The sequence below is a fragment of the Bubalus kerabau genome, chromosome 1, assembly GCF_029407905.1.
Source record: "Bubalus kerabau isolate K-KA32 ecotype Philippines breed swamp buffalo chromosome 1, PCC_UOA_SB_1v2, whole genome shotgun sequence".
NCBI classification, from domain to species: domain Eukaryota; kingdom Metazoa; phylum Chordata; class Mammalia; order Artiodactyla; family Bovidae; genus Bubalus; species Bubalus kerabau.
The window spans coordinates 17,536,990-17,551,534 of NC_073624.1; the positions used below are offsets into that span (position 1 = coordinate 17,536,990).

At 40.3% G+C, this 14,545-nt stretch overlaps 1 protein-coding gene across 1 annotated transcript in view; it reads right to left on the bottom strand.

Annotated features, from left to right (window-relative positions):
* The window catches only part of LOC129659312 (antigen WC1.1-like), an 89,868-nt gene that overhangs the window by 20,482 nt on the left and 54,841 nt on the right, over window positions 1–14,545 (bottom strand). Inside the window, exons 8-10 of the mRNA XM_055590900.1 lie at window positions 6,146–6,463; window positions 482–790; window positions 73–390 (exon numbers count right to left, since the gene is read on the bottom strand). Of these exons, the coding sequence (XP_055446875.1) occupies window positions 73–390; window positions 482–790; window positions 6,146–6,463 (945 nt within the window). The remainder of the gene's footprint in view (window positions 1–72; window positions 391–481; window positions 791–6,145; window positions 6,464–14,545) is intronic.

The window sequence follows — 14,545 nt, forward strand, 5'->3', positions numbered from 1 at the left end:
TCACTCTCTGCGCTTGGGGACATTTCACTCCAGGAGCATCCTGAGTAACAGCAGCCCTTCCCCCTCTCTTACCTGAGCAGATCACAGAGGCTGTGTTGCCATGGGAACAGTCAGGACCACCCAGGACAGTCACAGGGCAACTCCACAGAAAGGACTCTGCCCCCGAGCAGTGAAATCTGACTGTTGAGATCTGATCACCTCCTTCCATAAAGTGTGATCCTCTGGGGGTAGAGATGGCGACTCCACAGCCGAGCTGATGACAGACAACATTGGCATTGGCCAGAGTCCAGTGGGAGGCACAGAGCGCCCTCCATTGTCCAGAAATGTTCATCTCCACCTGCCCCTGACACTGAGAGGAGCCGTTTGTCATGAGCCGGACTTCTGAGTATGCTGGTAGGAGAAGATAGGACTTCAGCAAAATCTCACTATTTCTCACCTGAACAGAGTGTGCAGGGAGGTTAAGTCCTGATCGACATCTCACCTGAACAGATAACCTGAACAGCTCCACTGTGGTGACAAATGCCCCCTGGGCAGGGCACTCTGGGGCAGAACTGGAGCTTACGCTCCTCCCCTTTACATCTGAACTCTTCAGCCCAGACCTGGCCATTTGACTTTCTGAAGGGCAGGTGTCCCGGCACAGACACAGCCTTGCCACATCCCAGCTCTGCACAGATGACCTGGGCAATGGGGAGTGCAAAGTTCCCATCAGATACTGGGGTCCAGTGTTCTCCAGAATGTACTTCTACTCGGCCTAAGCAGGGTCCATCCCCTTCAACCAGACGAACAAATCCTAAGAGGAAACAACAACAAAACCAGTGAGTCTTCGTGATCCTGGCTTCACAAATGGAAACAACACATCACAGGCAGTGATGTGAAAGCTTTTCTTTTCCATATTAGGGCATGGAGAGAGAATTTGACAATTAGTGTCACACTTGCATTTTCATGAGCAAGTTTCTGAAGAGAAATTCAGAAAAACCTGCAGGATCAATGTGGGAGGGCTGGATCCCAAGAACTTATGCTTTGAGATTGTTTAGAAATGTGAATTCCTTGGTCTAGAAACCTGATAATTCCTGGGCCCAAGACAGATCACTGGAATAGCTAAATATATATTTTAGCATTGGGTGCAGAAGTAAATATTCCATTTAGAATCTGGGACCTACAGACCCAAGGAAACTGTGTAATATGCAGGCACTTAAATTTGAACACAGAGATATGCAGAACAGAACCCACCCTGAAGGACGTGGGCTATGAGATTAAAGACCTATGATCCAGGCAAGGTTAGAAAGCTTTCCTGGGACTTGTGGGGCTAATATTCTGATCAGTTTTGTCTCACAGGACCTAGTCCCCAAGTGACTTAGGTTAGGAAAAATCCTAAGGCTGGATCCATGAGTGCATGCCAACTTGTAGACAGGTGACAGCTCAAGAGTAGAAATACAGACACTATCACTAAATCATTCTTATGGCATCGCATTTTGTTTTTCCCATATATTTATGGTAAAAATTCCAAGAATTCATTAGGTGATCTCAGTGGGAAAGATGATGAGTTAAGAAAGTTCAGAGAGTCACAGAGAGGGGATTGGTCCTGATCATCTCTCTTGAAATCCCAGGATTTATCAATAACCTGGGAGAGAGGGAGTTTTCAGTGGGAGTTTTCCAGACAGCTGTGTTTGTAAATCACTTCCTATTTGAGGCTTTTCTTCTGAGTCAGGAGTCATAGAAAATCCTAAGGGATGTTAGTAATTGATTTTAATACTGTCACTGTGAATGGGCTTCCTAGTGGCTCTAGTGGTAAAGAACTCTCCTGTCAATGCAGGAAACATAAGAGATGTGGGTTTGATCCCTGGGCTGTGAAGTTTCCCTAGAGGAGTGCTTGGCAACCCACTCCAATATTCTTGCCTGGAGAATACCATGGGCAGAGTAGCCTGGCAGTCTACAGTCCATAGCATTGCAAAGAGTTGGACATGACTGAAGCAACATAGCATGCACTATCATTATATTAATTCTGTATTCCTATCCAGAGAAAACTATGCATTCTTCTCAGGCACACATGGGGTGTTCTCCAGAATAGAGGATTTCTGAGGTTACAAACAAGTCTAAACAAATTCAAGAAGATTAAATCATTTGAAGAGTCTTTTATCACCACAGTGGAGTGAAACTAAAAACCAGAGATGATAAGAAAACAGGAAACTAAATAAATGTATAAAAATTGAATAACACACTCTTATTTTGGGATTGCTTTTTCTATTTCCATAAACAATACCACTGGACTTTTGATAGGGATTGCATCAAATCTGTACATCACTTTGAATAATACAGACATTTAACAATATTAATTCTTCCAGTCTGTGAACATATGATAACTTTCCATTTATTTGTATCTCATTTAATTTCATTCATGCATGTTTTATAATTTTAAAAGAATCTGACACACTGCCAAAAATAAAGGAATAGAAAAGAGGAAGAAGGCAGCAAGCAAACAAGCTATAACTTGGAGAGTCCCAAGTCAAAAAAGTGTCAATATGAATAAAACATAAATATTTAGGGAAATACTAGTGGAATGAGTTTCTAGATATTACATCACCCTCTGCTCCTCCCATCTGCCAACTAACCCTGCCATCCTTTTTCATTTCTTCCACTTCAGATAAGCAAGCACCATCTTAAGAAATACAGATGGATGAAAAAAAAAAAAAGAAGAAGAAGAAGAAGCAACTGCTGTAGAAGTTAAGTGTAAATGAGGCATGTGGCAGGTAAGATGGGATCACAGGAAGTTTTGAAACTAAAGGAGGGAAACCAAATAAAAATCCATCACTTGGCCAACAGAGGAACACATTTTGAAAAGAATGATGGTAACTCACTGGAAAAAATCATTTTGATATTTGGCAAATCTAATACAGTTATGTAAAGTTTAAAAATAAAATAAAATTAAAAAAAAAAAAAAAAAAAAAATTAATTCTTCAAATACAACTCCCTGGTTTCTGAGTGTGTTCTGATTATTTTTTGCTAGAGTTTTTACTGGTAAATGATTGCCTAGCAATTTCCAGCATCCAATCAAAAAATTACTAGAATTCCCCAAAAAGGAAAAAGTAACTTATTACAAGTTTTTTAAAAGAATAGTTAAAAATGGATTCTGAAATTTAAGAGATGATTGAATTGGCTGATAAAATCTTTAAACCACTAATGAAGCTTAATGAAGCATAAAAATAAATATAGAGAGAAAACTAAAAAGAAAAACAAATGGGGCTTCTAAAACTAAAAATACAATATCTGGAATGAACAATTATTTGGATTAATTTAACAAGAGGTTAGACATTGCAGAATAAAAGAATTGGGACTATCTAAGCACAAGCAGAAACAGAAAAAAAGAAAAATATGAATGGAAGCTCAATGGCATGTGGAAAAATATCAAATTATATGTGTTTTTAAAGATTCAGAATAAGAAATGAGTAGGAGAAAATGTTAGATGACAGATGGAATTCTTCCAAATTTAATGAAAGCTGTAAACCCACTGATCTAGGAGGTTAAACAAATCCCAATTGAGATAAAGAAAACATTCTTAGAAAACCCTATAAAACAATTGCTGAAATCCAGTGATAAATATACAAACAAAAAGACAGTCTTAAAAGCAGTCAAAAAATTTGTCACATTATATAGAGGTAAAAATGATAAATTGTCCTTACTTTTTGTCTGAGGCAATTTAAGTCCCATAACAAAGTCAAAACATATTTAAAGCATTGGACCTGGGAGTGAGGGAGGTGTTAACCTAGAATTCAGTCACATATGAAAATACTTTTCAAAATTGAATGAAAATTTAAATGATTTCAGATAAATGATGATAGACTTTGATGTCATCAGACATAACACTGCACAAAATAGTTACAGAAAGCTCTTCAGGCTAAAGGCAAATGATAACAGATGACAATGTGGATCCACCCAAAGCTATGGCTGCTGCTGCTACGGCTAAGTCGCTTCAGTTGTGTCCGACTCTGTGCAACCCCATAGACGGCAGCCCACCAGGCTCCCCCATCCCTAGGATTCTCCCGGCAAAAACACTGGAGTGGGTTGCCATTTCCTTCTCCAATGCATGAAAGTGAAAAGTGAAAGTGAGGTCGCTCAGTCATGTCTGACTCTTCGCGACCGCATGGACTGCAGCCTACCAGGCTCCTCCGTCCATGGAATTTTCTAGGCAAGAGTACTGGAGTGGGGTGCCATTGCCTTCTCCAAGCTCTGGAGACTGCACTAAATAGTACCTCTTTGGGTAAACATAAAAAAGCTTCTCTCGTTTTTAAAATAATAGAATAAATAAGGCAAAAATAATAGCAACACATTATAAGATTTGTAATGTAATTGTAAGTAGAACATATGACAAAACAGAACAAAGGACAAGAACAGGCAAGTGGAAGTTTACTATAGTACGTGTGACATTGTGTGTTGTGACAAAATGTCATCTCAAAGTAAACTGTGATTAAAGAGTAAAAATTCAACACTATTAAAACTCCTTAAAAGGTGATATGGCTAATGAAACAAAAGAGTAAATAAAATAGAATACTAAAAAATACTCAATTAAAGATTAAAATAGGAACCAAAAAAATATAGAACAAATAGCAGGCCAGCATACTTAAACCAAAATATACCAATAATTACATTAAATTTAACTAATTTAAAGACTTCAAATAAAAACAAGACATTCAGACTAAATAAAAATATATGAATAAATCCATATGCTGTCTACAAATATCAGTTCAGTTCAGTTGCTCAGTCGTGTCAGACTCTTTGCAACCCTAGGGACTACAACCTACTCTTTGTAGGGACTACAACCTACCTACTCTTTGCAACCCTGGGACTACAACCTACCCCTTTGTAGGGACTACAACCTACCTACTCTTTTTAGGGACTACAACCTACTCTTTGCAACCGTAGGGACTACAGCACGCCAGGCTTCCCTGTCCATCACCAATTCCCAGAGCTTGCTCAAACTCATGTCCATTGAATCACTGATGCCAACCAACCATTGCATCCTCTGTCATCCCCTTCTCCTCCTGCCTCCAGTCTTTCCCAGCATCAGGGTCTTTTCCAATGACTCAGTTCTTTGCATCAGATGGCCAAAGTATTGGAGTTTCAGCTTTAGCATCAGTCCTTCCAATGAATATTCAGGACTGATTTTCTTTAAGATTGACTGGTTTGACTTCCCCATAGTCCAAGGGACACTCAAGAGCATTCTCCAACACCACAGTTTAAAAGCATCAATTCTTCAGTGCTTGCTTTCTTTTTAGTCCATCTCTCACATCCATACATGACACTGGAGCCAATTTCCACCTTGGCTCAGGCCAAAGACACTTAGACAAGATTGAGCCCTTATCATGTATCATTTCATACTCTATTAACCTCAATGCCCTTAGTTTTGCTTCAGCTTCTGTGTTGTAATTGCCAAACTTCAGGTTTCCTGCAGCCTCAGGATCCCCACAAATAGGATGTGAGCTCCCCACCTAGGTGAGCCAGTGTGATGAGATTAGCACCTGACATAAATCCCACTTCTTGTCCTTCCCTGTGACCTAGTGACCTTCAAACACACCAATGATATCCCCTCAAGCCTTTTCATGGTGTAATTATACACATATCATGATTATTGTTTCTTGTTCATGGGTTTTCACACCCCATTTTGGCTCATCTTTTCTATTGCCACCTCTCCCTTGTACCCACTGCTGGCACTCTGTCTCTCTAGGATCTGTGAGTATAATACACTTAATTTGCCTGCACCTTTCCTATACCTCCTTGTGTACCTGCACTTGTCTGACCATCCCATGAAAGAATACAACAAGCTCCCATGATGAACCTAATTCCTAGAAGTCCAGCTGGGCAGTTGTACATGTATTAAGTATTTGACCTATATTCCCACTTCCTATGATTTATAACAGAGACCTGAAGGGTTCAGTGACCAGTGGGTATGGAGACTTACATCTAGTGATAAGCAAGACCTTTGGCTCCCATGAGCATCTAATATTCAATGCATCGCTGGCTCACTAGAATGTTCACCCAAGAATGTTCTAAAGGCTGTGATCCATATTTTCATAGTTTTATTCTGGGAGTGAGACTGAGGCTTCTCCTACTGGGGATTCCATTCTGGATCAGCCAGCCAGACAGCACTTACCTGAGCAGGATGCTCCAGCATCATTGTCATGGGAATGACCCTTGGGACGATGGTCTTCAACAGAATAACTACACTCTGTGATAGCTGACTCTGGCCCTTTGCAGTGAATATAATGAAACCAAATGGGTCCATTTCCTGGTCCAAATTTAGCCCGTTTGGGAGCATCAACAGCAGACCCACACCTCAGGTGTCTGCACACCACAGCTGCCTCCTCCAAGCTCCAATTCAGATCATTCACTGTTCCCCATTCTCCTTGGTGCTTCACTTCCACTCTCCCATCACAGCTGTGGGATCCATCCTTCAGCCTCAACTCCAGAGCTGCAAGACAGACACAGACATAGGACAGAGCAGAGATTTTAGGAGATCATGAAGAAGTATACTGGTAAGTATTTTAAAAATGAATATTCTGATCTCTGAAAAAAAAAAGTTTCCAATGAATAGCATTTGTTGACTTCTGTGGTATAAATATTCCCACCATGGCCAACTCTAAGCTCCAAATGTGCCATCACTGAACCTGGAGCAGGAAGGGAGGCACTAGCTATTTCTCCTGGGCCTATAGAACCAGCTCCAGAGACACCACTGAGGACAGGCTTTCAGAGACTCTGGATGCTGCCCTCCCTGTAGATGTGCCCAAAGCTACTAGGGCCCAGCTCTCAAGTTCAGCAGTTATTTTTTGCACAGCAACACATAACTAATGCAGGGCTTCCCTCCAGAATCAGAAGACAGGAGTGAACAATCTGGAAGTTTATACATGAGCCTTCTCTGCTTCATCCAGGTGAGACTTCTTCCTGTGTAACCAGGTCTGCTGCCTGGTCCTACCTGGAACTGGGACCAAAATCACTTCTCCCCGTCACAGCAGGTCTCACCCAGTGTCCCAGGCTCCTGCCTTCCTGTTGGGAACTGAGAAGTGAATTTACTGAGACCTTGAATCAGCTCATTAGCTCTGAATACAGGTCAGAAAAGGAGAATTTTTTGAATAATCTAACGAGACGTGGTCCCTGGAACACCATTCACACCACTCAAGTCTCTGGCCTGCTCCATGTGCTCTCACTCTGGAAACAGAAGTGGTGAATGACAGAGGGAAATGCTGAACTGGAGAAGATTCTGCTGTGTAGACAGCTCAGGCTAGAGTCTACCACAAAATACCACAGTCTGGCTGGTTAAAGAACAGAAATGTGTTTATCTTATCACAGTTCTGGAGGTTGGTAAGTCCAAGGTTAAGGTGCTGGAAAGGCAAGGCCATGCCCATTTGAGTTCTCTGCTCTTGGCTTGCAGGTCATGTGTGCTTCCCTCACTGTGTGCTCACCAGGCCTTTGTTAGGATATGGGAATTCCGAGAGAAGGAGGGAGATGTGTCTCAACATCTTCTTATACTGTCATGTATTGGATTAGGGCCACATCATTTTGGCCTTATTTAATCTCATTTATCCCCTAAAGGCCCTATATTCTACTCAGTCACAATGGGAGGTAGGACTTCAATACTGAAATTTAGAGGGACACAGTTCAGTCCTTAGACCTGAAGAGGCTCATTCTCAGAAGGAAATAAAGGTACAAGGGAAGAAGGTAAAGGATACAGTAGACACAGGAGGACATCCTGTGATGCTTACTTAGATTTATTAGATCCAACACTGAGCTGAGAGAAAGGGATTGAAATAGGATAGTAAAAGGACACAAGAATGTACTTTTATTAGTATCAAAATTATCTGTTGGAAGTCATGTCCTGTGCTGTAAATGCTGAAAGCAGTAAGACCATATTCCTGCCTTCATGTACTTTTTATCTAGTTGATGGCACAAACAAGTAGATGATTTCATTACTGTAATAATTTCCTAGAGATTATCTCATTAATGGTGGGTTTGGGTATTGAACTTATTTTGTCTGCTGAAAAGAAAGTGGAATAAACTCACTAAAAATTATCTTCAAAGGGACAAAACTGACAAGGTAGGATCAAAATGTCAGGTCAAACCTGCAGGTAAAATGGAAATCCTCTGAGATAAGAGGCATGGGTTTAATCTGGTACCAAAATTAAAAAAAAAAAAAATAAAAAAAAAGTATTGGAGTATTCGTGTATTTGCTAAAGAAATGGAGCTCATACTATAAAAATTTCTCACAAAGAAAATCACCACCTTCAAAGGCCAGCATGCACACGAAGTTCAGAAATGACTCCCACATCAAGATGAAGGAAGAGAGGGAAGTAAAGAATGACAGCAGAAAGGAAATGTAACAGAGGCTATGGTGAATGTACGAGTTGACCTGGATGATGATCCCATTCTCCCCTCCTGCAGTCTTTGCATCTTCACCCCCTCACCATTCTGCACCCCAGTGCCTCAGTCTTTTTCAGCTGAGGTGAAATGCCTTCCAAATCTTTCTCCTGAACCCCCTGAAAGCTATACCTTTTTTTTCATACAAGCTCCTCTACATTCTTCTCTGCTCATTGTTTCTACAACCAGATTTCTTCTAACCACTGTTAATCACTTCCAACAATCCAGTACAGAGACTGAAATTTCTCTTCCATATCCAACACCTAAGATTGAGAGGAAGAAACTCCAAAAGTTCAATTTCAATTAAAATAATGAAAAGACCTGCTATTCTAATCTTATTTCTGCTACATCAACACCACTCTGACTTACCATCACATCACTAACACAAGTTCCTGAAAATACAGAAAAGACAAACCGGTAGGAGGAAACTGGTGACAAAGATTAACAGAGGAGGGCGGTCCTAAAATGGCGGAGGAATAGGACAGGGAGACCACTTTATCCCCCACAAATTCATCAAAGGATAATTTAAATGCTGAGCAACTTCCACAAAACAACTTCTGAATGCTGGCAGAGGACACCAGGCACCCAGAAATGTGGCCCATTCTCTTCGAAAAGAGATAGGACAAAATATAAAGGATAAAAAGAGAGACAAAAGAGTTAGGGACAGAGACCCGTCCCGGGGAGGGAGTTGTGAAGGAGGAGAAGTTTCCAAACACCAGGAAACCCTCTAACTGGTGGGTCTGAGGGGAGATTTGGAATCTCAGAGGGCAACATAACCAGGAGGAAAAAAAACAAAAACCCCACAGAATATGCACTTAACTGCAACTCCCAGCAGGAAAGTAGCCCAGATGCTCCTGTCTGCCACCAGCAAGTAGGGGCTGGACAAGAAGACTCAGGTTGCATGCTTAGGGTAAGGACCAGGCCTGAATGCCCTGAGGACAATCTGAGGGAGCTAACCTGAGATAGCAACCCAAACTGTAGGATAGCCAGAGAGAAAAAAAAAAAAGGAGAGAGAGAGAGAGAGAACTTTCCCATTAAAAGCTCTAACCTAAGTCACAGCCTGGCCTGCTCACAGAACAAAGGATTGAGCGAATACCAGAGGAGAGCTAGCCAGCTGTGGACCGGCCCATCCCCTCTCCAGAGGCAGAGAGGCAGGCTGGCAACAGCCAGAGCCAGAAGGCAAAGGGCAATGACAATCTCGGCCCCAGAGATGGCATCCTCCACCAAACTATGAGCAGGCTCCCAGTTGCTAACCAAGTCTTCCTGGGATCCTGGACGGTTGACATCTGCCAGGAGGATCACAACCAGAGATCAGCTCCCCAGAGGAGACACATGGCACACCTGAGACCGTGCTCTTGCAGCACACCCAGTAAACCGAGAGGCTGGGACCAGGGAGATGATTGAGATACACAGACCACCTGGAACAGTGCGTTCACCAAGCACCTGGTCACCTGAGCTGCTTGGACCTGGGAAGGGCACAAAACGCATGTCCAACCAAGTCTTTGCCTTGTGGAGTACCTGAGAACTTGAACCTGAGCAGCTTAGACCTGGGAAGTGCACAAAACCCAGGGCCCGCTTTGGAAAGTTCCCCTGCAGAGCAACCTGGAGCCTGAGCAGTGTAGACCGGGAAAGCACAGGTGCTGTAAGCTGCGGCAAATGCAGTGTGGTCCATACACTGCAAGCACTCCCCACACACGCCAGTGATATTTATGTGGAGTGTTCCTCCCTCCCCACAGCACAACTGAACAAGTTAGCCTAAATAAGTGGCCACCATTGTCCCCTTATGTCAGGGCAGAAATTAGACACTGAACAGACTTGCAAACAGAGGAAGCCAAAATAAACAAAGAAGAGAGGGAACCGCTTTAAAGTGACAGGTGCAACAGATTAAAACCCTGTAGTTAGTATTTAATAAGCATTGGAATGGGCCTATAGACCTTGAAAAGAAGTGTAAGCTGAACAACGAGCTATCTAAAAATGAATTGACCCCACACTGCCCTCAACAGCTCCAGAGAAATTCCTAGATATATTTTACTATTATCATTTTTAATTTTTAAAATTTGTTTGATTTTTAAGTTCTTTATTACTCTTTTAATTTTCGTTTTTATAACCTGATATTACCTTTCAAAAAAAGACCCTATTTTTAAAGCAAATTTCATATATATATATATATTATAATTTTTGTGATTTTGTATTGCATTTTTAATATTGTATTTTTGAGAGTCTAACCTCTACTCTAGATTTTTAATCTTTGCTTTTTGGTATTTGTTCTCAATTTTGTACCTTTAAGAATCTAATCTTCAGTAACTGTTTTTACTTAAGGGTGTGATTACTGGTTTGATTGCTCTATCCCCTTTTGACTCTCCTTTTTCTCCCTCAGATCACCTCTATCTCCTCCCTCCCCCTTCTCTTCTCTACTTAACTCTGTGAATCTCTTTGGGTGTTCTGGGCTTTGGAGAACACTTGGAGAGCTGATTACTGGCTAGATTGGTCTCTCTCCTTTTGACTCCCCCTCTTCTCCTCCTGGTCACCTCTATCTCCCTCCTCCCTCTTCTCTTCTCCATGTAACTCTATGAACCTCTCTGGGTGTCTTCATTGTGGAGAATCTTTTCATCATTAACCTAGATGTTTTATCTTCTGTGCTATATGGATGGAGAAGTCTTTAGGCTACTGTAAGAACAAGACTGAAAGCCAGAGGCAAGAGACTTAAATCCAAAACTTGAGAACACCAGAGAACTCCTGACTACAGGGAACATTAATTGACAAGAGCTCATCCAAAAGCCCCCATACCTACACTGAAACCAAGCTTAACCCAAGAGCCAATAAGTTTCAGAGCAAGACATACCACACTAATTCTCCAGCAACGCAGGAACATAACCCTGAGCATTAAAATACAAGTGGCCAAAAGTCACACCAAACCGTTAGACACCTCAAAACTCACTACTGGACACTTCATTGCACTCCAGAGAGAAGAGATACAGCTCCACTCACCAGAACACTGACGCAAGCTTCCCTAACCAGAAAACCTTGACAAGCCACTCATCCAACCCCACCCACAGAGAGGAACCTCCACAATAAAGAGGAGCCACAAACTTCCAGCATACAGAAAAGCCACCCAAACACAGCAATCAAAACAAAATGAAAAGGCAAAGAAATATTCAGCAGGTAAGGAACATGATAAGTGCCCACCAAACCAAACAAAAGAGGAAGAGATAGGGAGCCTACCTGAAAAAGAATTCAGAATAATGATAGTAAAGATGATTCAAAATCTTGAAAACAAAATGGAGTTACAGATAAATGGACTGGAGACAAGGATTGAGAAAATGCAAGAAATGTTTAACAAGGACCTAGAAGAAATAAAAAAGAATCAATCAATAATGAATAAAATGCAATAAGTGAGGTCAAAAGCACTCTGGAGGGAACCAACAGTAGAATAACTGAAGCAGAAGATAGGATAAGTGAGGTGGAAGATAGAATGGTGGAAATAAATGAAACAGAGAGGAAAAAAGAAAAAAGAATTAAAAGAAATGAGGACAACCTCAGAGACCTCTGGGACAATGTTAAATGTTCCAACATTCGAATCATAGGAATCCCAGAAGAAGAAGACAAAAAGAAAGGCCATGAGAAAATACTTGAGGAGATAATAGTTGAAAACTTCCCTAAAATGGGGAAGGAAATAGTTACCCAAGTACAAGAAACCCACAGGGTCCCACACAGGATAAACCCAAGGCAAAACACCCCAAGTCACGTATTAATCAAATTAACAAAGTCAAACACAAACAGCAAATATTAAAAGCAACAAAGGAAAAGCAACAAATAACACACAAGGGGATTCCCATAAGGATAACAGCTGATCTTTCAATAGAAACTCTTCAGGCCAGAAAGGAATGGCAGGACATACTTTAAGTGATGAGAGAGAAAAATCTACAACCCAGATTACTATACACAGCAAAGATCTCATTCAAATATTCAGGAGAAATCAAAAGCTTTACAGACAAGCAAAAGCTCAGAGAATTCAGCACCACTAAACCAGGTCTTCAACAAATGCCAAAGGATTGTCTCTAGACAGGAAACACAGAAAAGGTGTATAAACTCTAACCTAAAACAGCAAAATAAATGGCAATGAGATCATACTTATCAATAATTACCTTGAATGTAAATGGGTTGAATGTCCCAACCAAAAGACAAAGCCTGGCTGAATGGACACAAAATAAGATCCCTATACATGCTGTCTAAAAGAGAACCACCTCAAAACAAGGGACACATACAGACTGAAAGTAAAGGGCTGGAAAAAGAGATTTCACACAAATGGAGACCAAAAGAAAGCAAGAGTAGCAATACTCATATCAGATAAAATAGACTTTGAAATAAAGGCTGTGAAAAGAGACAAATAAGGACACTGCATAATGATCAAAGGATCAATCCAAGAAGATATAACAATTATAAATATATATGCACCCAACATAGGAACACTGCAATATGTAAGCCAAATGCTAACGAGTTTGAAAGGGGAAATTAACAGTAACACAATAATAGTGGAGACTTTAATACTCCACTCACACCTATTGATAGATCAACTAGACAGAAAATTAGCAAGGAAATACAAACTTTAAATGATGCAGTTGACCATTTAGACCTAACTGATATCTATAGGAAATTTCACCACAAAACAATGAATTTCACCTTTTTCTCAAGTGCACACAGAACCTTCTCCGGGATAGATCACATCCTACATCCTGCTGCTGCTGCCATGTAGCCTTGGTAAATACAAAAAAACTGAAATCATTCCTATGATCTATTCTGATCACAATGCGGTAAGATTAGATGTCAACTACAGGAAAAAAAAAACTATTAAAAATACAAATATATGGAGGCTAAATAACATGCTTCTGAATAACCAAGAAATCACAGAAGAAATCAAAAAAGATATCAAAATATGCACAGAAAATGAAAACACAACAACCCAAAACCTATGAGATTCAGTAAAAGCAGTGCTAACTGGAAGGTTCATAACAATACAAGCTTACCTCAAGAAACAAGAGAAAAATCAAATAAAGAAACTAACTTTACACCTAAAGCAACTAGAAAAAGAAGAAATGAAAAACCTCAGGGTTAGTAGAAGGGAAAAAATCATAAAAATTAGGGCAGAAATAAATGAAAAAGAAACAAAGGAGACTGTAGCAAAAATCAACAAAACTAAAAGATGGTTCTTTGAGAAGATAAATAAAATAGACAAACCATTAGCCAGACTCATCAAGGAAAAAAAGTAGAAGAATCAAATCAACAAAATTAGAAATGAAAATAGAGAAATCACAGCAGACAAAGTAGAAATACAAAGGATCATAAGAGACTACTATCAGCAACTATATGCCAATAAAAAGACTACTATCAGCAACTATATGCCAACTTGGAAGAAATGGACAAATTTTTAGAAAAATATACCTTTTCAAAACTGAACCAGGAACAAATAGAAAATCTTAACAGACCCATCACAAGCATGAAATCAAAACTGTGATAAAAAAAAATCTTCCAAAAATAAAAGCCCAGGATCAGATGGCTTCACAGGTGAATTCTACCAAGAATTTAGAGAAGAGCTAACACCTATCCCACTCAAACTCTTCCAGAAAATTGCAGAGGAAGGTAGACTTCCAAACTCATTCTATGAGGCCACCATCACCCTAATACCAAAACTAGACAAAGATGTCACAAAAAAGAGAAAACTATAGGGCAATATCACTGCTGAACATAGATGCAAAAAATCTTTAACAAAATTCTAGCAAACAGAATCCAACAACATATTAAAAAGGTCATACATCATGGCCAAGTGGGTTTTATCCCAGGGATGCAAGGATTCTTCAATAGTCACAAATCAATCAATGTGATACACCACATTAACTAACTGAAAGATAAAAATCATATGAGTATCTCCATAGATGCAGAGAGAGCCTTTGAAAAACTTCAACATCCATTTATGATTAAAAAAAAAAACAACAACCCTCCAGAAAGCAGACATAGAAGGAACATACCTCAACATAATAAAAGCCACATATGATAAACCCACAGCAAACATTATTCTCAATGGTGAAAAGTTGAAAGCATTTCCCCTAAAGTTAGGAATAAGACAAGGGTGTCCACTCTCACCACT